Source organism: Cygnus olor, chromosome 23 (assembly GCF_009769625.2).
Source record: "Cygnus olor isolate bCygOlo1 chromosome 23, bCygOlo1.pri.v2, whole genome shotgun sequence".
NCBI lineage: Eukaryota > Metazoa > Chordata > Aves > Anseriformes > Anatidae > Cygnus > Cygnus olor.
Window position 1 is genome coordinate 687,206 of NC_049191.1, and position 24,403 is coordinate 711,608.

At 65.4% G+C, this 24,403-nt stretch overlaps 2 protein-coding genes across 5 annotated transcripts; both read left to right on the forward strand.

Moving 5' to 3' along the window:
• The first annotated feature begins 2,007 nt into the window (after window positions 1-2,007).
• Window positions 2,008-5,718, forward strand: MYCL (MYCL proto-oncogene, bHLH transcription factor). 2 transcript variants are annotated; one of them, XM_040535309.1, is made up of 3 exons: window positions 2,008-2,154; window positions 2,185-2,713; window positions 4,119-5,718. In XM_040535309.1, exons 2-3 carry the CDS (start codon window positions 2,209-2,211, stop codon window positions 4,676-4,678), a joined length of 1,065 nt encoding a protein of 354 aa, XP_040391243.1. In that variant the 5' UTR covers window positions 2,008-2,154; window positions 2,185-2,208; the 3' UTR covers window positions 4,679-5,718. The 2 variants fall into 2 exon arrangements, with proteins under 2 accessions (XP_040391243.1, XP_040391244.1); XM_040535310.1 differs by having other exon boundaries at window positions 2,039-2,713.
• Window positions 5,719-7,735: 2,017 nt separating this feature from the next.
• Window positions 7,736-20,926, forward strand: TRIT1 (tRNA isopentenyltransferase 1). 3 transcript variants are annotated; one of them, XM_040535296.1, is made up of 11 exons: window positions 7,736-7,958; window positions 11,998-12,138; window positions 12,589-12,687; window positions 12,939-13,087; window positions 13,916-14,058; window positions 14,317-14,428; window positions 14,711-14,823; window positions 15,893-15,970; window positions 17,381-17,490; window positions 17,828-17,945; window positions 20,336-20,926. In XM_040535296.1, exons 1-11 carry the CDS (start codon window positions 7,770-7,772, stop codon window positions 20,593-20,595), a joined length of 1,512 nt encoding a protein of 503 aa, XP_040391230.1. In that variant the 5' UTR covers window positions 7,736-7,769; the 3' UTR covers window positions 20,596-20,926. The 3 variants fall into 3 exon arrangements, with proteins under 3 accessions (XP_040391230.1, XP_040391233.1, XP_040391231.1); XM_040535299.1 differs by lacking the exon at window positions 20,336-20,926 and adding an exon at window positions 18,099-20,326 and having other exon boundaries at window positions 7,747-7,958; XM_040535297.1 differs by having other exon boundaries at window positions 7,748-7,958; window positions 13,916-13,986.
• The last annotated feature ends 3,477 nt before the right edge of the window (window positions 20,927-24,403 follow it).

Sequence of the window (24,403 nt, forward strand, 5' to 3'; positions counted from 1 at the left end):
CTTGCTGGTGCCTCTGGGCAGCACCGGCTGTGTCCCCAGCCCTGAGCCCCGGTCCCCCGCTCACCCCGGTGGCGCAGGGGCAGGAGGAGGCTCCGCAGCCCCCTGGCAGCTCAGCGCCTGCTGAAGGAGATGTGTTTGGGAGAGAAAGAGGGGGCTTCACCTGCGCTCCCTCGGGAGGGCGAGGGGCTGGGGGAGCACGGGAGCAGGAGGAGCCTGGCTGAGGGCACCGGCCCTGGCTCCCCGGGGCTGTGCGGGTCCTGTGGGTGGGATCGGGATGCTCAGGGCTGCTCTATATGGGTGGGAGGGCATGTGGGGTGCTGGGTCCGTCACAGGGACCCCATAGCACAGTGTGTGGGGTCTCTCCCTCTGCCAGCCCCCCTCCTGCCAGGCTCAGCACCCCCCTGCTGGGAGCCCCCCTGGAGCTGGGCTCTGGGAGCTGGAGCTGAGCACGGGGAGCTGGAGCTGGGCTCTGGGAGCTGGCAGCGGGCACGGGGAGCTGGAGCTGGGCGCTGGGCCCTGGAGCCGAGCCCCGAGCCCGGCAGGTGGCGCCCGGCGCCCGCCGCTGGCGGCTGCTGAGCCCCGCGGGGCCGGGCAGGACGGGACGGGACGGGACGGGGTGGGATGGGGAGGGATGGGGAGGTCCATGTGGGGCTGGGCTGGGCTGCACTGGCTGATGCCGACCTGTGCTGGACCGTTCTGGTCTATTCTGGGCAGCGCTGAGCTGTGCCGGTCTGTTCTGGGCTGCGCTGGGCTGTGCAGGACAACGCGGGGCCACACTTGGGCTGGCCTCACTGGTCCATGCTGGTCCTGGACAGGGGCGATGGCTCCCTGTGGGGCCAGGGATGCAGCCAGGGACACGTCCCCAGCCCCACGGCTCCTAGCGCTGCTGGCCGGGGCCGATCCTGCAGCCCTGACAGCCCTGGGTGCAGAGCACCCAAAGGGAAGGTACTGAGCAGGGCACTGCCAGCCGCCCCCTGCCTGGGCTGTGGGGTTGGGTCCAGCGGGGCTGGAACGCTGCGGGGACACGGGGCAGTGGGGTAGTGCATGCTGCTGGGGGGAGCTGCTCGTCCCCGGCTGTGCAGTGACACCCGTGTGACGATGCTGCAGTCTTTTCACGGTGCTCATTGCCCTTTCTGGAAGGACTTCGGTGGTGGAGAGGCACAAAGTGGGGGAGCTGCGCGTGGGGAAGGCTCTGCTGCGCCCCGTGCCGCCCCCGGCTCCCAGCCTGCTGGGGGCAGCTCTGTGCCCCCCTGCTGCCGGCGGGGACATCCCCAGGAGGCAGACGGTGCCCAGCCCTGCCTCTGTGCCCGCACCACGTCCCTCAGGTGCAAGTGGAGAGCTGATCTCCGCGGCTCCCAGCGACGGTTTTTTGGCATTCCCGGCTCCCCCCCTCTTTATTTTGGCCTCCTCTCTGCGGGAGCTGGTGGTGAAGCTCCCGGCTCAGCCTGCGCAGGTACGAGGTGGGCAGGAAGGGGCACCCGGGGCTGTCCGATAGCGGGCGAAGCCTCCCACGACTTGTCCCCAGCTCCGGTCTGGTGGCAGGGCTGCCCGCCCCCACCTCGGCACCGGTGCCCCCAGCCCCGGCGTTCCCTGCAGGGATCCCAGCTCCGCAGCTCCCCCCTCCGGGGCTGGGCGGGGTGCTGCACGCAGCGGGACAGCCCCGGCCCCCCCAGCGCCCCGCAGCCCGCCCGGTGCTGCCCGGTGCAGCTCAGACCCCCGGGGGGGGTTCACGGGGCGCAGGAGCCCCGCGGCTCGCGGTGATGCTCTCGCTCTCCTCAGGCCGGCGCCGCTCCATTCTCACGCCCCGCGCCGCGCTTTGGTCGGGAACGTGCAAATTTGCGTCGAGGGCAAGAATCGGACGCCCCAGCCCCGCCGCACCGGGGGCTCCGCCGCGCTCCGCGCCCGGGGAAACTGAGGCACGGCCGCGGGGGGGCGGGCGGGGCCACGCCCCTTATGCAAATCTAGGAGCGGCGATTGGGCGGGGGGCGGGGCCGCCGGCCGCAGACAGGCTATAAGAGAGGGGGGGAACAATGCCCCGCCGTCCCGGCTCGGTGCCCGCTGCCGGCGCCGCCACCCGCAGCGCCGGGCGAGCTGGGTGCGGGGGGCAGCCCCCGGCCTGAGCGCGGCCGGGGCTGGGCTGGGGGTGCCCCCGTTCCGCCCCCGGCTCTGCCCCCGCCGCCGCCCCCGCCGCCGCCCCCCCATGCCGAGATGGAGCGGGACTCGTCCCCGCACTACTTCTACGACCACGACGCCGGGGAGGATTTCCACCGCTCCACGGCGCCCAGCGAGGACATCTGGAAGAAGTTCGAGCTCGTCCCCACGCCCCCCCGCTCGCCCCTGGGCGCCCCCGGCGACAAAGGCGGGGGCGGGGGCGCGGAGGAGCGGCCGGGTGGCCCGGCACGGCACGGCCCGGCCGCCGAGGAGCCCGAGTACGTGCTCGGCCCCGGACCGATCTTCGGCAACCTGAGCGCCTTCATCCTGCGGGACTGCATGTGGAGCGGCTTCTCGGCCCGGGAGCGCCTGGAGAAGGCCATGACGGAGAAACTGGCCCCGGGCCCGCAGAGGGCGGCCCCCCACAAGCCCTCCTTCGCCCAGGACTTGGGCTTCAGCAGCTCGGCGAGCGAGTGCGTGGATCCCGCCGCCGTCTTCCTCTGCCCGCTGGCTGAGAGCAAGGTCCCGGCATCCTCGGGATCCGAGGGCCAGAGCGACTCCGGTAAGGAGCGGGGCGCGGCGCTCCCCCGGCACCCACGCGTGGCCTCCCGCGGGGCGGCGCCTTCGGGGGGCTCCGGGCGAGCCCCGCGCCCGGCTCCGCCGACGAGGGACCCTTTGGCCGCTCCCCCGCCCGGGGGCTCCCGCCCGGCGGCTCCGTGCCCCCCGCAGGTGGCTCCCCCCCGGCCCCCGCTCGCCGTCCCCGCGGGAGCCGGGCGGGCTGGCGAGGGGCGAGCTCCCGTCTCGCCCGGGGAAGTTTTCCCCGGCTCTGCTGCCGGTGGGGGCCGCCGCAGCCTCCCCCCGGGCCAAAAGGCGAGGCAGCCGCGGGCGGCTCCGGCACGGGCGGGACGTCCCCGACGGCTGCGGCACCCCGGGGCTGTGCGGGGCCCCCAACCCCGACCTTCCTACACCCCCCCGCGCACCGCTCCTGTTCCGCCCCCCCGTCAGCCGCCGGGAAGCGCGGCCCCGCCGTGCCGTGACCCCGTTAAGAAATCTGCCGGCGGCGGCGCCCCGCGCGGGGCGGGCGCTAATGGCATTAGGGGCCCGCGGGCCGTAAGCGGGTCGGCACTAAGAGGCTTAGCCCGGCCCGGCGGGGGCAGGGGCCGGGGCCGCGGGGGTCCCGGGGCCGGGGGTCCCGGCCCGGCCTCGCCACGTGGGCGCCGAACAAAAAGCAACAGCGTGCGAACAATGCCCGCCGACGGGCGGGCGCGGGGGCCAATGGGCGCCCAGCGGGGTGGGGCCGGCACCGCCGGGCAGCCAATGGGAGCCGCCCGGGGGCGGGGCCCCGCGCCCCGACTTTTATTACGGGGAGACGGGGGCGCGCCCGGGGCGGGGCCGCGCGGGGGCAGTTTTTTGGGGGGGGGGGATCGGTTCTCGACGCTGCCCCCCCCACCCCCAAGGGCCTCCCTTGGCCTCCCGGGGGGCTTGGCCCCGGCTGTGAGGGGGCTCACGGCTTGGGAGGGCACGGGGGGGTTGCAGGAGCCGGGGGAACAAAGGGCGGCTCTGCCCCACGGCCCCGTCTACAGCCCCGACGGGACGGGAGAGCCTCAGACTGGGCTGCTCCGTGGGGTTAGAGCCCAGCCCCCAGCATCCCGCTGTCCCCTCCCGCAGGTGGGCTCGGGCACTTCTCGCCTGTTGCTTCTTCGCACGCGTTGCTCCTGGCGCAGAAGCGAGGCCCCAGCCTGGGTTCAGGGCTCTGGGCACACGGATGTGCAGGGAAATCCTCCGGTGTGGTGGCACTGCAAGAGCACCTAAGTCGTGCAATCCCTGCTGGAGGTCGTGGGATGGTTTTGCAGAGCATCACCAAACCTTGGTGGGACGGCAGTGGGGCGGGCATCCGGGGCTGTGGGGAGCCTCCGAGGGGCTCCCAACTCACAGGGACTTCTGTGTGCCTTGTCCCTTCTGAGCAGAAGGCGAGGAGATCGATGTGGTGACGGTGGAGAAGAGGCAGTCGCTCAGCCTGAGGCAGCCGGTCACCATCACGCTGCGCGCCGACCCCTTGGACCCCTGCATGAAACGCTTCCACATCTCCATCCACCAGCAGCAGCACAACTACGCCGCCCGCTCGCCGCCGGACGCCTGTCCCCAGCCGGAGCCGCCCGGGCGGGACGAGGAGGAGCTGCTCAGCACCACGGAGTCGACTCCTGCCAGCACGCTGCCTGAGCCCGGCTTGCTGAAAGCCGGCACCAGCCCCGGCTCCGACAGTGAGGACGTGGCCAAGAGGAAAAACCACAACTACCTGGAGCGCAAGCGGCGCAATGACCTGCGCTCGCGCTTCCTGGCCCTGCGGGACCAGGTGCCCGGGCTGGCCAGCTGCCCCAAGACGCCCAAAGTGGTGATCCTGAGCAAGTCCTCCGAGTACCTGCAGTCGCTCATCAGTGCCGAGAGGAGGATGGCGGCCGAGAAGCGGCAGCTGCGGCTGCAGCAGAGCCAGCTGCTCAGACGGATTGCTCACCTCAAGGGGCACTAGCACGAACCCGCCCCCCACCCCAGCCCTCGCACCAACCCCGCGTCCCTCTCAATTTGCACATTTTTGATTTTTGGTTAGCTGTCGAACTCTCTCCTGGGGGCAGGAGCACGTGGTGGCCGCCGCGCGTGGGGCGGCTGCGGCGCTGCTGGCGGAGGTAGGGCCCCCCCGGGGCACCCTCTGCCTGCGGCTGCCTGCTGGGAGACGTCTCCCGGTGAAGCTTTCTCAAGTGACTTCTGATTCGAGGGCTCCGCTCTTCCACCTCGCTGGCAGCCCCTGGCTGTTGGCTGCTGACAGCCCTGCTGGGAGCTGCCCCGGGCGCCCACCCTGCCTAAACGTCCCAAAGCACCACAATCCGCTTCGGTGAGTCCCAGCTCATGTTCAGATGGATCCCAGTGGGATGTGACCCGCTCTGAGCAGCGTCCCAGCGATGATCCCCGTGCCCGTGGCAGCCCTGTGGCTCGGCTGGACCGTACCTCACTTTCCTACCACTTCGTGCAGTAGCTTGTCTTGGATTTTGTGTTCTAGAACCTGCTGCTGTAACTGCGAGTCTTATACTGGAGGCTGTGTTTTTATACTGTATTTTTGTACCACTTTTTGAGAAGTATTGGTAAAGAGTTTGCTTTTTATATATATATATAAAAACTTTTGTGGAGGGGTGGGGGGCTCCTGCTGTCGAGGAAGGCTCCGTCCTGCTGCACTTTAGGGAGATCAGGAAGGGGCTCATTCCTGCTGGACCCTTGAGCCGAGTCCTGGCAGAGGCTGGTTCCCACCTTGCAGCTCTCCAACCCGCCCTCTTGCAATAACAGGGGTTTTTCCTCGTATCCCCCCATCCTTGTGAGCACCCCCTGGCCAGCAGCCGCTTAAAATCCCCGGTGGTGCTTTGGGCTGTGCCCAATGGAGGGGGGGGGGCACCCCGGGGTGCTGGCAGGGACGGCCCTGCCGGGTCCCGCTGACCTGCTGAGAACCGTTAGAGTTAACACTGTGGTCGGATTTAGCACTTTCTTCATTACCTCACACTTCATGAATAAATAAGTTACAAAGACAGCCTGGGTTGGCTTGTTCCGTGCAGGTGACTGCGGGTTTCCGTGCGTGCTGTGATGCCTGGGGGGGGGTGCTGTGCTGTGGGGTGTCCCGCTGCTCACGGACACGAACCAAGGAAGGGGTTTGCGCCAGGGCTTGGCAGCCCCCCTGAGATGTGTCCCGGCTTTCTCCTGGCCGCTGGAACGCGAGTGGCTGTGGTGGTGGGGCTGGGGTGATAAAACAGCCGGGTTCTTTTACCTCCTTTTAAGTGGATTTAGCCTGCACTGGGCTCGGGGGCCTTGCTGTAACCATACACCCCTCTAATGGGCTCGGGGCAGTCTGGTGCTCGCTGCTGGGGCTGCGTAACCCTATAGGTGAGCAGGGAGGGGAAGGCGACCCGCTCGCTTCCGGGGGCCTGGGAGAACTTTGTACACCCGGATCTGCCGAGTGGATGAAATTATATATACGTGTGTGCGTTCCCCCCTTCCCTGAACTCGGTGCTTCGGGGTTTTAGTCACGCTGGCGGCAAAAGTCTTGCTCTAAGTGCAGGAGGGACCTGGGGTCATGTTACTGCTGAGACGTTGGGAGAGCTGCTATGGGAGCTGCGGTCACCCGGGGGAAGCAAGCTGTAAAATGCAGTGGTTCTGCACAGCAGCTCGTGAATGCCTGCTCCCTTCGCTTCCTGCAGTATTTCACGCTCTCTGCGTGTTGCATCGTGCCGTGTCAAAGCGCGTTAGAGTTGTACTGAAAGGTGCTCGTGGGAGCTGCAGCTGAAACGCCGAGCAGGGTGACCTAAATCTGACACCTCGCCTGTGAGCAGGAAACAAAGCCCAGATGTACCAGTCCCTTCGGTTCTGGGGTGTGAACGCTGAAGCTCGCAGACTGGTGCCTTTTTTCAGCTCAAGGTGACCCACCCAGTAAGGTTTTCAGAAAGGTGCCCTTTTCCTTTTCATGCTGAAGGCACGTAGGATGTTTAAAACATTTTCCTTTTGGAAGTGATGTGCAGGTCCCATGGCCTGAGCTGAGACCATCAGCAACAGAAAGCTGCTCTCAAACTGGATGGAGGAGCAGTTTCGGTTTTGCACATACCTTCGAGCTCTCCTGCTTAAAGCCCATGTACGTGCATGTATTTGCCCCGGACTCCCCTGGTTACTAAAGCAGAGGTCTCTTATCACACTGTCACGGTAAGAACCGTGAAAGCAGACAGAGTGCTATCAGGCGCACAAATGAACACGCAGCCTTTTCGTCCTCCCTTGCCTGCAGTCGGCAGGTGTCGGCTGTGGCCATCGCAGCTCACGCTGCCGGGCCTGGGGGGTTTATTGCTGTACACGCGCAGCGCCCTGCTCACGCTCAGACCCCGCAGCACCTCCGTGGGGCCGTGCCCACCTTCGTGCCCGCGCTGGCAAATTCTCGGGGCGGCTTCTCGAGGCGCCGACAGCCGCGGTGCCTGCAAGGGGGCCGGCAGCCGTGCCCCCCATCCCGCGGCAGAGGATGCTGCCCAGATCCCCCCCCCGCTGCCACGGCAACGCATCCCTGCCTCCCCGGCCCTGTTGCCATGGGGACAGCCGCCCCTCCGCATCTCCCCGTGTTGCCGTGGCGACCAGTTCTGCCTCTCGGTTGCCAGGGCAACGAGCTCCTCTGTCGCTATGGCAACAGCCCGTCTCCCCTGCCCTGTTGCTACGGCAGCAGCATCCTTCCCCTCGCCCTGTTGCTACGGCAGTAGCATCCTTCTCCTCCTGCCCCGTTGCTATGGCAGCAGCATCCTTCCCCTTGCCCCGTTGCCATGGCAATAGCATCCTTCCCCCCTCCCCGTTGCTCTGGCAACAGCACCCCCGTTGCCACGGCAATAGCGTCCCCCCCCCCCCCCCCCGTTGCCCCCCGCCCGGGGCAGAGCCGGGGGAGCCCGAAAGGGGCCGGGAGCGGGCAGCGGCCGGGGCCCCGGGCAGGAACGGGGCAGGGCCGGAGCCCGGGGCGGTGCAGGGGCCCGGGGCCGCCCTCCCTTCCCTTCCCTCCCCGTCCTCCCGCGGGCGGCCCCGGCCCCGGCCCGCCCCCGTCCCGCCCGCCCGTTCCTATGGCAGCCGCCGGGCCGGGCCGGGCCATGGCGGCGGCGGCGGCCGCGTTGTGCCTGGGCCGGGCCCCGCCGCCTCCCCCGCGGCCGCTCGTGGTGATCCTGGGCGCTACCGGCACCGGGAAGTCGGCGCTGGCCGTGCAGCTGGGGCTGCGCCTGGGCGGGGAGATCGTCAGCGCCGACTCCATGCAGGTACGGGGCCTGCCCGTAGGCCTCGCCGGAGGGGCGCCGGGGCCCGGCTGCGGCTTTCCCCGGGCCCCAGACCCGGCCCGCGGCCGGGTCTGGGGCCCGGGGAAAGCCGCAGCCGGGCCCCGGCGCCCGGAGCCCGGTGTCGGTGGGGACGGCCCCGGGGGATGCTCCGGGAGCGCGGCCCCTGTGTCCCGGGGAAGGAAGGGGCGGGCTGGGGGGGTTGGGGGGGGGGTTAGCGGCGTGTTGGGCCGGCGGGGGCGGGGGAGATTCAGCTTTTGGGGGAAGAGCAAGCGAATGTGTCGTAATTTCAGCTCAAAAATAAAAACCGCGTGGGGCGTCGGCTGGGGGGGCTCGGGGATGGGGTTATCGGCACGGGGCTGCTCCTGCCGACCCAGGCCTGCTGACGGGGACCTCGGGGGCGTGGGGAGCGGCGCGGGACTTGGCACCAATCCTTCCCGCTGAATTCGGATGCCGTGCCCGGGTGTGCATCGGCCCTGGGGCAGAGCCGTCGGGCACGTGCGGCAGTCCTGGCCGCGTCCCCGCGTTGTGCTTGGCGTGCTGCTTGGTCAGGGATGGCAGCAGGTCTGTGCTCTGCCCTTCTGGCGGCTGTTCTGTGGGGCGCTGTGAGGATGGGTGAGGGTTCGGTGCGGCTGCCGAAGGCCAATACTCGCTTCCCCACTCATTCAGCAAAGGGATGTCAATAAAATGTGGAAAAAAATATCGAAAACGATATCTGCTGCTCGCCAGGGCGCGTGGCCCAGGGAGGTGGTTGAGTCACCACCCGTGGAGGTCTTTAAAAGACATTTAGCTGTAGAGCTCAGTGATATGGTTTAGTGGAGGACTTGTTGGTGTTAGGTCGGAGGTTGGACTCGGTGATCTTGGAGGTCTCTTCCAACCTAGGTGATTCTGTGATTCTGGGACGTGGTGGTGCCGTCGGGGTCAGTGAACAGCAGGGAACTGAGCCTCGGTGTTTTGGTCCTAATTGCTTTCGGATATAAGAGCTTTATCACAAAATGTGGAGTTCAGGCATTGCAGGGATTCTGTTACTGTTTTAGCAACGTGTTTTCCTTCCTAATCAACACTTCTGTTACTCTTTTTCTTTGATGGGAGCACTTCCCATCAGGTTAACGCTTGAGCCCGGCGTGGTGCCGGCCAGCTCTGTCGGGACGCCCGCTCTGGACCGGGGCAGCTTTGCTGGGAGCACGAGGCTCGAGCTGCTCCCCGAGCTCTGCGGAGGTGGCCGGGGCTGACTGGCGTGCTGTGGGCTCTCATTTCGTGCCCCTGGATGCTTTGAAGCGTGTATTTTGTGCTCTGGTTGTTTCAGAGCCCTCTGTGGGAACGCAGGCGCTGGGAGGATTCTGGCTGCAGGCGCCCAGTGGCATCCAGGCTGAGTGGCTCTTGTCCTCCTTTCCTTTTAATCTCATCCTAGCGTGACTGCGGAGGGCGAGCCGAGCAGCCCCGGCGCTGTTACCCCGGGGAGCTGCCTGCCTTCCGCGTGGCCTCGGCCAGCCCCCGGCTGCCTGCAGGCACGGCCGTCGCGTCGCGCCGCCCCCACCGCGCCCCACTAACCCCCGCGCCCTGCTCAGGCGGCCGCAGCAGCCAGCTGGGTCTGCCTCCCTGCCGGCTTTGTTCCCGGGGAAGAGGTCTCGGTGCCGCACATCCCTGAGCTGGCGCCAGCGTCCTCGCGGAGGAGTCGTGGGGCTCAGAAACCCCGTTGCTCGTTCTCAGCCGACAGCTGCCAGCGACCGTGTCGCCCCGAGCCCCTCTGTCCGTTCATGGCTGCGCCCCGCTGGGTGCTGCAGGGGTCTGACAAACGCTGGCGGTGTTTGGGGGCAGCTGCTCGAGCTGGGGCCGGGCAGCCCCTGCCCACCTGTGTGCACACAGGCACCCTCTGTCTCCAGGGCGCCTTCGTCACCGCCGTGGGTCACCGTGGTGAAGTTCCAGACTTAGCTGCTGCCTGCACGTGGCTCTGGTTAATCTGATGGCCCCTTAATCGCTCTTTTTGCCCTTTCTGGCGCCGTTTATCATCCCAGGAGCTCCCTGCAGCAGTAAGCCGTTCCCCTGCAGGGTGCATCCAGTCTCGCTTCCCAGTGAGAGCGCAGCGGCCGCGGTGCCAGCATGCTGGAGGGCCCTGGCCCTTCCCGGTCCCGCTGTCCCGTCCAGATGTCGCACTCGCAGCGGTGATGAGGTCCTCTGGAGGCTGTTGTGCACACTGGCTGTGTTTGTCTGTCAGCGTGTCACCTCGGGACGCCTTAAGGGCTTTGGCAAAAGCTCTGCTGACAGCTTCCTCGTGGCAGGGAGCAGAGAAGGGGGCGAACCTTGCCTCCCGTTCACCCTTTGGAGTGCTTTGGGGCCTTCCTGCGTCCCCTGGCCGGCTGGGAGATCCCTGGTCCCTCGCGGTGCTGTGGGGTTGGCGTGGCCACGCGGGGGGTCCCTGCTGTGCACCCTCCGGGCTGCACGGTGCGGGGCTCTCGGCACGGGACCCTCGGTGGCAGAGGTGGGAGGGCACCACCAGGGCTAAGTATCTTTAGTCCCCAGCCTGCGCGCGGTGTCTCGGAGGCCCGCTGCTCCGGGCTGCTGCTAATCTGTTTGGGGCCTTAGGAAGCACCGAAGGCTTATCTGGGCCGCTCGCTGGAAATAGAAGCGGGCGGCGGGAGGGAGGAGGGCTCGGAGCGCGGCCCTGCCAGCTGGTGGAAGGCTCTGCGCTGGCTGCGCGGGTGTGAAGGCTGCCTTTGTTCCCCCCCGGCCCACACAGACACCGCATTCCTCCTCCTCTTGTTTCCAGATATTCAGGGAGGCTCTCGGTGTTTAATCTCCAGGAGAACCTTGGGGGATTTGAGCACGAAGTGCAAGCCCCAGCCCTGCCCGCGCGGGCGCTGGGAGCCGTGAGGGGTGCGCATCGGCTGCGACCGCACGCAGCGGGAGCTGGGGGAGCTGGGGTGCTGGGGTGCTGGTCCGGCCCTTGCTGGGGCAGGAAGACACCGAGCCAGAGCTCTCAGGGTTCAAAGGCTTTGGATTGGGATTTCGGTGTCTGCCGGAGACCTGGGCTGGATGGGCAGGTGATCAGCAGGCTGCAGGCAGCCGCGGGGCGCGTTGGCACGGAGCTGCCTCCCGGGCCTCTCCCGTCTGCTCGCGGCCCCTGGAGCCAGCCGGGTGCCTGCAGGGCAGAAAGGAGGAGCATTTCCTTGCCCTCCCGCTCCCCCCTCGCTTCCTGCCCCCGGGGCAGCCTTTCTCCGGGGACAGGGACAGGCTGCGGTGGGAGAGGCAGGGAGGGAGCGGCCGCAGGTTGAGCCGCCCCAGCTGGCGGGACGGCTGCGAGCAGGGCTCGGGCTTCCCTGCCCCAGTGACCCCAGCTCGTCCCGGCCGCTGCTCCGCGCCTCCTGCCCGGGTCACCTCTGCGTCACCTTGGCCTTCTGCCGGGGACCGGGGGTGGCGGCGGGTGGGGGCCGCGCTGCAGCTGGGGGCTTGGCAGCTCTTCAGGGGGATTAGGGGGAAATTTGCTCCCGGGAGCCTGGCTTCCGGGCGACGGAGGAGGAAATGGCTGCAGCCGTTTGCAGGCCCTTCTCCCCACACCCGGTTTGTCCCAGGCAAGGAGGTGCCGAGAGCTGTGCGTGGCCTCAGCACGAAGCAGAGCCCCAGCCCCAGCGCCGCCTGGCACCGCGGGCACCACGTCCTTGGCACGGCGCGGGGCCGGCGTCCTGCACAGCAAGAAGGGCTCTGTGTGCCCGCCACCTGCCTGCTGCCAGCCCCTCGGGACGGCCACTGTGCGGGTCCCGGCTCCGTCCCTGTCTGTCGGCGGCTTGTCAACGCGGCCGGGCACCAGAAGAGGCAACCCGGCCCTGGCAGGAGCCGCTGCTGGCAGGGTTCCCGCTGCCCTGCGGGGACGGGGCTCCTGCTGCTGCCTGCGCCGCTCCTCGGAGACCTCGCGGGGCTGGGGGCGGCGGGGGCAGGCCGTGGTTGTGCCTGGGGGAAGGAGCAGGGGCCGGGGGGCTTCAGTGGGACGTGCACGCAGAGGTGGGTGACGGGCTCTTCTCTCCCCCAGGTGTACAAGGGCCTGGACATCATCACAAACAAGGTTTCTCCCCAGGAACAGCGCCTCTGCAGGCACCACATGATCAGCTTTGTGGATCCCCTTGTCTCCAACTACACGGTGGTGGATTTCAGAGACAAAGCCGTGGCTCTGATATCCTTCCAGCTGCGGGCTGCCTGGCCCGGCAGATACGGGCTTCCCTCCTCCACAGACAGGCCCGCCGGAGAGCTCGGTGTTTGCCTCGGCCCTGGGCTCCTCGCAGGAGCTCACTTGTTTCCAGAGGACGCTTCTGGCAAGGGGGGCTCTGAGCTGCTTGTAGCCAGCTGCTGCTGAGGGCAGCCCCTCGCCAGGACCCTCGCTGCGCTCAGCCGTGCTGAGCCGGGTGCTGCCCTCCCTGGCGGTCCCTGCGTGCCCCTGAGGTGGCACGGGTGGGGGATGAAAGCGAGCCATGTCCCTGCTCTGCAGCCTCAGCGGCTCTGTGGGGCTGGGAGGGGGGGTCTGGGCCCCGCTGGCATGGGGTCACCACAGGGGGTCAGGCCCAGCAGGCGCTGCCTGCAGCCCTCCGCACCGCGCGCCTCTGCTTGTGCTCCCTGACTGTGGCACATCGAAGATATCTTTGCCCGAGACAAGATCCCGATCGTTGTGGGAGGAACCAACTACTACATCGAGTCCTTGCTCTGGAAGGTCCTCGTCAGCACCAAGGTACCGTGCTGGGGCTGCCAGACCCCTGGGAAGGGGGGAGCCCTGCGCTCGGGCGGGCTGCCCGCGGCTGGGCACGGTGCTCCCCTGCCAGAGGGGGCAGGGAAAGCCAGAGGCTCCTCTTGCACCCGTCGGGGCTGGGCTGGAGGTCGTCCCGGGGGCTGGAGGTCATCCTGGGGGCTGGCAGCCGTCCTGCTCGTGCTGGAGGGCCCGCAGGTGAGCGGCTGTGCTCAGGGCTGCCCGGTGCCCCGCAGGAGAAGGCCAGCCCGGCGCCCAGCCCGGCCCCCGACAGGAAAGTGGAGCTGGAGCAGCTGGACGGCGTGGAGCTCCACCGCCGCCTGACCCAGGTGGACCCCGAGATGGCGGCCAAGCTGCACCCCCACGACAAGCGCAAAGTGGCCAGGTGAGCCCGGCGTGCTCAGCCCAGCACGCGTCCCGAAGGAGCTGCGTGCCTGGGAACGTGGCAGGATGGGCTCTCCTGTCCCAGGCGGGTGCTCCGAGCCTGCTGGGGGCCTCAGAGCACTGACCTCAGACCCTTGGCCCCACGGCCCCCAGCGCGAGCTGCCCTTGGGGTGCAGGACAGCGCCTTGCTCCCGGCTCGTGCACGGCAGGGCTGCTCCCCAGCAGCAGGGTTTATCTGGAGCTATTTAAGGAGCAAGCTGCCGTGCTGGCTGAGTCACATACCTGAGCTCTGTGGGAACAGCACGGCAGCAAGACCAGGCTTGCTGCTTCCTCGGGCCCATCCCAGCCGAGCCCTGGCCCGGGGGGAGCAGAACGCCACCCACCCCATTCGCACGGTGCGGGGGGACGGAGGGCTGGGGCACGCCGTGCAGCTTCTTCCACCCCCCTGGCAGGGCTGGGCTGGGCTGGCGGTGAAGCTTCGCAGCCTCCTGCAGCGCTGGGCCCTTCCCCGCAGCCCTGCCTGGGAAGGGAAGGGCTGGAGCCGGGGGCCCGTCCCCTGCAGGGTTTGTGCTGGTGCCAGGCAGGAGGGGGTGGCTGCGCTCTGGGTTCCCGGGGTGCCATCGCTGGGCTCTGCGCTGTGCCCCCGGGACCTGGGTGTGCTCAGGGTGCCCGGCACGGGAGGGGGCAGAAACCTGCCCTCCCCCCACATGAGAGGGCTGGATCGCAGCGGGTGTCTGCGGTTCCTTGTGCTGCAGCCCCCGGGGCTGCTAGGGAAATGGGAAAGCTCGTCCTCACCCAGCCTCTGAGCTCTGTCTGTCTCTGCTTACAGGAGCCTCCAAGTGTTTGAAGAGACAGGGATCCCCCACAGTGAAATCCTGCACCAGCAGCAGGAGGAGGAAGGTGGAGGACCCTTGGGGGGGCCCCTGAAATACCCAAATTCTTGTATCTTGTGGCTCCATGCAGATCAGGCAGGTGAGGGTGGGCTTCGCACAGCTCCTGGCTGAGTGGGCGCAGCGATGGGGGTGAGGGCTGGCTCCCTGCTCCTGCCCCAGCCTCTTCCCTGCACGAGGCAGCGATTCCTTTGGCACCAGCAGCAGTGACAGAGGACTCGCTCCCCTCGTCTGCTGGCCTCTGCCGTCCTCAGCTGGGCTGGGAGGCTGGGAGTGCCGAAGGTCCGGCTGTGGGCCTCCCGAGGGCACAGCTCAACATCTCCTGCCCTCCTCCTCCCAGCTCTGGACCGGCGGCTGGAGCAGCGGGTGGACGACATGCTGGCCGCAGGACTGCTGGAGGAGCTGCGGGACTTCCACCGCCGCTACAACCGACAGAAGGTGGCCGAAAACCGGTGGGTGAGACGCCAGCTCCCCCTGCTCCCAGTCCCACTGGGTGCTGGGCTCTGTCCTGCAGCAGGGCCAGCAGACAGCAAAGCTGCGTGGGCCGTCACTGAAGGCACTGCTGTGCGTTCCTGCGTGTCTGGCGTGGCTTGTCCCCTGACACCGTGGGCTTGTGTCACCTGGGGGGGTCCCTGCTGGGCGGCACGCAGGGATCTCGGCTGTGTCTGGAAGGCCGAGATCTCCCTGTTCTGAAGGGGACTGCCCTAACCCCTGCCTGCTGTCTTGCACTCCAGCCAAGATTACCAGCACGGCATCTTCCAGTCCATCGGCTTCAAGGAGTTCCACGAGTACCTCGTCAGCGAAGGGAGCTGCTCGCCCGAGACCAGTGCCCTGCTGCTGCAAAGAGGTGGGGGCAGCGCCCCGCGTGCCCTACATCCCCCTGCCCCACACGGCTCCGGGTGACAGCGCGATGGTCTGAGCCAAGCCCAAACCGGGGGCAGGTCTCACAGGGGTTGAGCTGCACCTTTCTGCACGCAGTTTTCACTTTGAGGCCAGAGGGGCAGGGACTCCAGTGCTCCAGAGCAGCTCTGAGCACACCCAGAGCAATTCCTCCCTCCTTTCCCCCGGCCCCTCTTGCAAAACGTGCCGGGCAGTGGGAGCTGTGACCTGGAGCACCGGTAACATGGGTGAGGGGATCCCAGCTGGGCCGTGACTGCTGGGGAGAACAAGGCTAGGAAGAAGAAATGAAACGGAGCTCAGAAGGTCCGGACAGACGCGCTGCTGTTAGGGGAGGAGGGAGCCGCTCTGCTCCTCAGCACGGCAGAGGTCCTGGGCAGCGTCAGGCCGTCGAGGAAGGTTCGGTGCCAAGTGGAGATGGAGGCTGAGGAAACCACGGAAGTGATAAAGGGCTTGAAAACAAGTCTGATGCAGAGGGGGCTTGTTGTGTCTGCTAACGGGGAGATTACAGAGGGGTAACGATAAGTCTGGCACTAAATATTGAAAGGCTGTACAGTGGTAAACCATCCTCTGGGCCCACTGCGGATAGAACGAGGAGTCCTGGCCTCGGTCTGAGCAGAGAAGTGTTCCCATGAGGTGTTAGGAGAACAGTGCAGCCCATGAAGAGGTCGTCCTACCTGCTACAAGCTTCTGGGGTGGTGTTTTCGGGCCCTTTCTGCCTAGTTTTCATTGGAGGGCATTTGGGATGCTTTTTCCATCCCTTTTGTGCTGCCTCTGCCCCTGCGCCCTGTCCAGCAGGGTTTGGTGGCTTCGCTGTGACTGCTGCTCACTGCTGGCTTGGGGACCTCCCAGCTGGCACTACAAACCCTTCCCTTACCCCAGCACGGTGCCCCCAGAACAAACCTTCCTTTTGTGCGCTCTCCCCCTGCTGGAGCCAGCGGCCTCTTCTCGCTCCGCTCTGAGCCCAGCTCGTGGAGCTGTGCTGAACTTTGGGCTTTTTGCTTCCTCTGTTTTCCAAGGGATCCAGGCCCTGAAGCAGGTGACCAAGAGATATGCCCGGAGGCAGAACAAATGGGTCCGAAACCGCTTCCTGAGACGTAAGTGCTCTGTCCCTGCACTGCCTCGCCGCCTCTGTCCTCGCATCTCCCCCCTTGCCGTGGCGCCGTGTGCGTTCACCTAGCCCCAGGCTGTCTGCCCTGACGCTCACAAAGCCAGCTCCTTCCCCCTGCTGCTCCCGTACCCCTGGCTGCCCGTCAAGGGAAGATTTTCCCCTCCCAAGAACAAAGCAAGCGAACGCTCAGCCCTGTGCCCAGGTGGCTGTAGCTGACGATGGCTGCAGTGTCCCTACCCCACTGATGGCTCCCAAGGGGCTGGGGGGGCACCCAGCAGCACCCGCACGCTCGCCCCCTGCACGGCCAAGAAGCCCAGCTGCCCTGGGATTAGGAGCGGGAGCCCCTGGGCTGCTCCGGGCCCTGCTCGCTGCGGTGGCAGGGAGCCAGCAGGACTTCCCTGTCCCAGCCCCAGCCTTGGAGCAGGGCCAGCAGCAGCAGCTGGGAGCCGGGCACTTGTTGAAAGGTGCTCGGTGGGGGCAAAACAACAACAACAACAAAAAGGCAGGGGGGAACTCGAGTCAAAAGACAGGCTTTGAACTGGGTGCAAAAGCTTTCCTGGAGCCATGTGCTTGGTGGCTGTGGCTCACCTTCCTGGTGGCAGGTGTGCTCCAGACCGGCCCCGTCGGGAGCCTGGTTGTGGTTCCAGCAATAAAGGCAGCACCTGCTGGGGGCCGGCACGCGGCAGCCTTTGATGGCTTTGTCCGTGCAGGGCCGAGCGCCCAACGGCTGCGGGCAGGTGAGCTGCGGTGGGGCAGCGACCTCGCTGATGGCAGGGGGTGCTCCCCAGCTGCAGCCGCCTCACCTCGCTGGGCTGCAGCCAGCACCCCGCGCCCTCGTGCTGGGCTCGGGGGGCCAGGGGGGTGGCTCTGAAACGGTCTGGTCAGGTGGAGGCATTGGTAAGGGCTCCTGCTGTGTCCTGCTGCTGTGAGCTGAGCGCGTTGGCCCCTGCAGGCAGTTCCAGCTCTGAGCCGCGAGCTGACCAGGAGCCTGCACCAGCAGATCCTTACTCGGGCTCCATGGGTGCATCTCCTTGTCAGCACGGCTTTGCTTCGTGCCTGGATCTAGCTTTTGATCCTCCGCAGCCTGCAGTGGACTGCAGTAGCGCTGAAGCGTTTGCTCGGTGTGGTCCAATGTTGTAATGCTCTCCTGAAGGCAGGCAGCCATGCAATGCTTGCCCTAGGTCTTAGCTGTTCTCACTGTTTGCCCGCGAGCTGAGGTCTCTGCTAATTCTGGCTCCAGAAAGGCTGGTGCTGTTCCCTTCTGAGTGCTCGATGCCAGAATAGATCCCCCGCGGCACAGTGCAGACCCCTGGGGGACCCTGCTGCTGGCAGCTGGGGGTGCTGGACGCCCCCGGCTGCGGTGCTGGCAGCCACCTGCCGTGCTGTCTCCCCGTAGGTCCTGGCCCCAACGTGCCCCCGGTGTATGGCCTGGAGGTGTCTGATCAATTGCGGTGGGAGGAGGATGTGCTGAAACCTGCTCTGGAGATCGTTGAGAGCTTCATCCAGGTACAGGACAACTGGAGTTAACGTGCGAGCTGTGGCTGAGGAGCCTGTTCCTCGGTTGCTCCAGGCCCCGTAACTCAGCACTTGGGCTCTCCCACGAATGGGGCTGTCTGGGTTCGGTCCAGCCGTGGACTTTCGTTACCTGCAGTGACAGTGGTGAAGCTGAGAATTTCTCCTGATGCTCAGTACTCCGCTTGTCCTGCATGGTAAAACTGCAGCCTCTGTCCTGCTACCTTAGTGTCTGAGCACAGAAAATTCAGTCTGAATCCTAACCAAAGCGAGCGCGGCCACAGCGAGTCTTCTTGATAGAAAGTTATTTGAGGCATTATTTAACCTGCAGGGACGTGAGCCCCCGGCAGAGCCCGTAAAGATGGAGTTCGACGCAAACGAGAACAAACGGCGTCATCGCGTGTGCGAGCTCTGCGACAGGGTCATCATCGGGGACCGGGAGTGGGCAGGTAGGGCCCAGCACGGGCAGGGGAGGAAACCTTGGGGTGTGTGGGCTGTGCACAGGGAGCAGCGCGAGGCACTCTGCAGAGCAGGGCAGCTTCCTTGGCTGCCTCTGCCTGGCCGGCCGGCTGACCCTCAGCGCGTGATCTTGGGCTTTCAAGGATTGTTTACAGCCCGGCTATGAAAGCAGCCATTTGCAAGCCCAGAGGGGGAGCAGGAGCTGTGCCACAGCAGCCATCTGTCGGGCTGCCCCCCTTCCCCGGCACCCGGTCAGCGCTCTGCCATCGTGCCAGACGTGGGGGGCTCGACGCAGCATCAAACCTCTGAGCTGCCTGTGTTTAGTCTGGGCTGCTGGTCCCTTTCAGCACTTCAGATACTTTGTGAAAAGGCGAGGAACAAATTTATTCCTCCTAAAATGCTGTTGTGTAAAGTGAAAGTTTCTTAACGCTTTTAATAGCTCAGTTACGCTCCAATATTTCCTATTTGCGTATTCTTCCTATTTGTGTGTTTTTCAAAAAAAAAAAATCTTCCTAGCTGTAATGGCAATAAGAAAGGATTTTCTATTTTCAATAGACTTACTTTTAAAAGAGCTCAGTTGGAATCAGATTAACTCAGTGAATTTATCTGCACTTGAGGCTCATGCTGAGAACCAGAAATAAAAAGCAGTCAAGAAACCGGCTGCAGAAATGAACCTGGTAAATCTCCGTGTGTTGCCCAAATGCAGAGACAATGCAAAGAGAAATTGTGCCCAGGCCATCGGCTTTGAACGAGCCCTTTATTCCTATCGATCCGGGGAACTGCCGAAAGCAGATGGGAGTTGGCTCAGAGTGGGGAGCTCGTTACAGCGAGACCAGTTTAATTGTTATGGTAGCCAGTCTCAGCTGCGCTAGCTCCGAGGTGCTCTGAAGAAGCTCTGCCTACTCCAGAACCAGGGGCTCTGAAAGTGGTCGGGATCCGTGCCAGTCTGCCAGGTCCAGCAAGGTTTATGGCGGAGCTGGAACTCCTCAGGATGCCCCACACACCACAGCTGTGACTGCCTGTCCCCTGGGGATGTTGTTCCAGGTCCTGCATGATGATACCTTTCGGAACCCACACCAGCTGGGTGTTCTCTGCCTCTAGCTGAATTTGGCTCAAATCTTCAGATGGCAGGAGAAAAATGGCCCAAAACCTGGGTGTAACTTGTAACTGCAAAATGTGAGAGTCAAAGGGAAGTGAAAACAGCAGTGGGGGCTGAGTCAATCTGCAATCTGGTCTGCTTCCCTAAGACAAGTTACAGATAGTTCTGGGAACTGCTTCCCGGTCCCTCGCTGGCTCTGGAAGATTTTTACATTTTATCTAACTTTGCAATTTGTATGGACTTCAAAGAGCACGCCTCCCCAGACACCAGCTGAAATCAGTGCTTTTTGCAGCCGCTGCAAGCTTTGGAGTTGCTTGCAACAAATTGCAAGAGGTGAGACTTCATTTCAAGCTGAGGGTGACCCGACAGCGTTGTGATAAAGCAGCAGCTTTGCATGTCATTTTATCCTTTGGCAGAAAAGGAGGACTGGAAAGCACCTCAGGGCCTTGATTCAGCAAGCACATACCCTTGTTTAATTAAGGCCCTGCTTGAAAAGTTTGCTCTTTAATTGCTGCTCTGATCTCTTGGAAATAGCAAAACCGCCCTGCTAGGATGTTCCATTGGTCTGGTTAGACAAAGCGTCTTCTGTTTAGATAATACCACCGATACGGGAGGTTTTGCTGCCCTTAACTCTGTGATTTTAAGCAGAAACGCAGCTCTCGCTACCCCGGTGTGTCAGTACAAGCTGCTTCTCCGGGGTCACGCCTCTGTTCCGTCAGACTCTGCTGAAGAGCTCCGGTAGCTGCGAGCCGTGCCCTGCAGTTATGCAAAAGCTCGGTTGTGCTCCGGGCTCAGTCCCTGCCCGCTCGGTGGCCGTGCGGGTTATCCCCGTGCTGCGCAGGCAGCTGGGCTTACAAATGATCCTGGCGGCGTTCCACGGGCTGGGGGCGAGTTGCACAACCTCGCCCGCATCCTGCAAGGTGCCGCCCGTTGGGTAACACTCGCCTTTGTTCTCTCCTCCCGGCGCTTGGGTCTCAGCTCGGAGCAGAGCTGCTGGGGTGTTGAATCCTGAAGGTCTGGAGCTTTCTGTGTACAGACCTGGGATTTGTCCCTCTCCCAGTCCTTCCTCTGCTCGTGACAAGGCTTGAAAGGGTTGTTCTTCTCTGTGCCGTGATTATTTGGCCTGGAAGTGCCCTGAGAAACAGCCAGGGCAGGGCCAGGGAGTTCATTTTTTTTGTGGGAATGGCCTCAAGTGGAAGAATGGGAACCGAGGGTGCTTGGTTCGGGCGTTCCCTTCTCCACGCTCCCCAGAGCTAAACGCTTGTTTGCCTCTTCCCCCAGCTCACACGCGATCCAAATCCCACCTGCACCATCTGAAGAAGAACAGGAAGCTGGAGGCTGCCAGCCGTGCCGCAGGGGGGGACGCTGGGGGCGCGGAGACCTCGGGCGAGGACCGCAGCGTGCCTGTGCCGCAGGCTTGCGGAGCAGCCGGCGCCGCGGAGCAGCCGCACTTCCACCGGGACAGCGAGGAGGCACCGGGTCCCGGGTGGGCTCGGCCCGAACGAGCTGAGACACTGCTGGGGGACGAGGCGGGTGTGTGAGTGACAAAGTGACGACCAAAGGCTGTGTCCGAGCCTCTCACGTGGCCTTGTCCTGCCGTGTCACCGTGCTTCTGCACCTGGAAAGGGCTGGGCTGGGGGCAGGGCTGCAGGGAGCATCCTCCCGTGCCGAGTGTTAGCTCCTGCCCGAATTGCAGCGTTACCCTTGGGGTGGTCGAGCCTCTGCTGGCATGCGACGTGTTATTCTCAGAGACAAACACCCTGCGCTCCTCCGGCTTGGCCACGAGTGCAGCTCAGGGGCTGAGTGAGTTCTTACTGCCTTTATTGAGAGGATATTTTTTTGCTTTTATATGGAAATAAAGCCGCAGGATTATTGCGGGTTCCCCTGCCTATTGAAAAGTTCAGCTTTCTTGCTCTCTATTTTCAGCTGGCCCAGGTTCCCTGCTCCAGGTGAACACGGGGCAGAATGTCCAGCCCTGGCCCCTTCTCCCAGCCACCTTTCCTGCAGCTCCTGAAGGAGCTGAGCAGATGTTTTCAGCTCGGCGGAGGCCGGGCGCTCCGTATGCACATAGCAGGTGCAGAAAGAGCTGGCACCTGTTAAACAGGAACTTGGAAATGATCTCATCGAGTTTGCAACAGATGAGGCTGTCCTAGTTAAAGCTGAATTCCCGGGGGTTTACACTGTGGTTTGGCAGTGGGAACTGGCCCTGCATTTGAATCCGAGTTGCTGAGCAGCAAATTCCTTGTGGTGCGCGGCCGCGAGGCAGCGGAGCTGTCTCGGCGTTGTTCCTGGAGGATGCGAGCGCCGTCGGCACCACCTCGCTCCCCAAGGGGCCGCTCTGGTGAAAGCCACGAGGGCCCTTTCCAGGACGTGTGGAATTCTTCTGGCAGGTGCAATCAAGGTGGTCCCTCCTGGGAGGGTTTTGGGGCGGGAGAGCGTGAATTTTTCCTTCAGCTGCTCACGAATCACCGTGTGGCAAGAGACCTCTCCCGGGGCTCAGCCCGCAAGGGAAGGGGCTGTGGGCAGATCTGCTGCCGCGTTCTCTCTGGGGGTTAGGTTCAACCTCAGGCTCGTGTTCCCCAGCGCTGAATTATTTCTGTAATGGGGCAGCTGCCTGGGACCACTTGATACGTGTGTGTTGGCAGCTCAGACTGGAGGGGACTTTGAGTTTGCTTTTCTCTGCCAGCACTGTGCAGAGCCGGGCGCCAGCGTTGGGACACTGGGCACCACGTTGGTGTCGCTGGGTCTGTGCAGCGGCAGCTGAGCCTCTTCTCCAGCCCAGACTTGTTCGCCATCCACGTGTGTGGACGTGGGCTCAGCCAGGCTCTGGAGCAGGCAGCAGAGGGGTCACAGCGAGGGACGTGGTGTGGAACCATGTTCCTGTAGCCTGCATGGACAAGATGCCCGTGGGGCTGGGTGCGAAGCCCCGTTCACCGCTGAGACGTCTCCCCAGCCCCGGTGGGATCGTGGAGGCAGCTCTGAGTGAGGGGGGGGGATTAGCCGGCCTGTCTCCTGCACTCAGCCCACGGTGCTGTTAGGAGTGAATTTAATGTCCTTGAGTGGTTTAATGTGAACTTGGTTATCCCTGCAGATAAATGTTATTCCCCCACCACACCAGTGTCTAGTCTGTTCTGTTCGTGAGCCTGCTCCTAAGGGATGCTCTGCTGATCCACGGCCGGGGGTCTCCCAGGCCTCCCCTGCCCTGCCCTGCAGGGTGCTGCTTTGGGGCAGCAGCTCCTGTGGGGCCCGGGAGCGTGGGGTCTGTCCTCTGCTTTGTTCTTGCTACGGCTGGACCAGGAAGAAGGAAGTGGGAGCACGCCCCGGCCCTGCCAGCAGCAGGAGGCAGTAAGTTTGCTAAGGTGAGTTTGCTTTGAGAGGCAGGGGCCGTGGATGAGTGCACGGGTTTCTGTTTCTGCAGAGCCAGGGCCAGCATCTCTGCGATGATTTGCTCTCCAGGGACGAGGCTGATGCCTGCTTTGGGGAGGACTCAGCTCAGGGACTGTGCCCGAGGTCCGTGGAAGGGCTGCACCCATCCACTCCTGGCAGCACGGGGCAGCTCGGTGCAGGCTGCTGAGCGCCTGCTCCTGGGCTCTGCCCTGCCCGGCCTCCCGCAGAGGGCAAACAATGCAGGACACCTCTGGGGCGGCCCTGCTGAGAAAGTTGTTGTGCTCTCGGGTTTCAGGCTGCCGTCAGTCCCCCTGGTTTGGGGATGGGGAGCGGCACCGCTCCATCTGCCCTCCGCTAATCCCCAGACAAACGCAGCTCTTCCATCTGTGCAGCCGGAGCCGCCCAGCCCATCACACCAGCCACTTAATCTAAATGGCTTTGGCCAAAGATAAGGTCATTAATTACACTGGGATTAGAAAACCTGCGGGCCTGGCGTGGCGTGGCGGCGCTCCCCACCGCTTGCAGCCTCACCAGCCTGGCCAGGCCCAGCGCTGAGCCAGAGAGCTCGTGGTGGAGGAGAGCTGGGCCCTGGGGGTGCTGGCACCCGGGTGCTGGGCTTTGGGTTTTCGGGGTGGGCTCCTGTCCCCAGCCACCAGCAGAGCTCGGTGCCAGGCGCAGTAGGTGACCAGGGCGCAGGGAGGTCCCTGAGGTGCCGTGGCAGCGAGAGCAGCACCCGGCGGCTCTCCTTCACCCCTGGGGCTCCGTGTTGCACCGTGCCCGGCCCCCGGGGGTGCTGCCGGGCTCCCGGGGTGCCGCCGGCCCCACGGCTCCTTTCCTCCCGCACCGACCCCTTGCTGCTCTCAGGCCCGGCGTCTCCCCGTGCCGGGCGGGCGCTCGCTGCGGTTCCACGCCCGTCGGTTTCCTCCTCGCTGTGCCCCGACCCCGTCCTGCTGCCCCCGGTGGTGGCGGGGCCTGATCCTGCCCCCGCTGCCTTCCGGGGGCCGGGGGGGTTCGGGCCCGGGCTGGGAGGGGACGCGAGGCCGGGACCCCGGCGGGGCTGGGGGGGGCGGGCCGGGGGGGGGGGCCGTGTCGCAAGATCCTAAAAATAAAAGCGCCGTTGGCCGAGGTTGTGCAACGGCGGGGGCGGGGGGGGGGCCGGGGGCGGGGGTCCCGCGCTGTCATCCCCAGGGCTCGGGGGGCGGACCCGGGGGGGGGGCAGGACCCGGGGGGGGCTTCCTGCAGCAGCCCCGAGGCAGCGGCCGGGCGTGGGGGGGGAGCTGCCGGGCGGGAGGTGCCGGTGCCACCGGGGGGGCCGCGGAGGGAGCCCCCCCAACCCCCGCCCCGAGGCCGCAGGGCCCCCCCCCGCGGCGGGGCCGGCCCCTGAAGGGGGGCACGGGGCGGCCTTGTGGCGGTGTCACAGGGCCACCTGCCGGCAGCGGCACCTCCCGGCCGCGGCTGCTGGCCCGGGGACAGCCCCGGCAGCGGGGGGAGCACCCTGGGGCGCAGCCCCCCCCCCCGGCGGCCCCGGGTCACCGGCAGAGACCGGGGGGGGGTGACACGGGGGGACGGGGACGGGGACGAGACGTGCCCGGGACGGGACGCACCAGAGACGGCCCCGCTCCGGCCACGAACGGGTTAAATGCCATTTTATTTCACACCCAAAAAAAAAAAGAGAAATGTACAAAAGAAGAGGTGAGTGGCGACGGAATTCCTCGGGAGATCGCCCGGGTGGGGCCGAGCCGCAGCAATGCCCGCTCCCCGCGGGGGGACGGGGGCGACGCCAGCCCCGAGCCCCCTCCCCGAAACGTGCCCCAGCCCCATCGGCCTGCCCCCCCCCCCCCCCGGGCCGCAGCCTGCCCGGCCCCAGCACCCCCAGCCCGGGCTCCCTGGGCGCTGTGCCCCCGCGGTGCCACCCGCACCCAGAAGCGGGTGCTGATCTGGGGGGGCAAGGGGGGCGGCGGG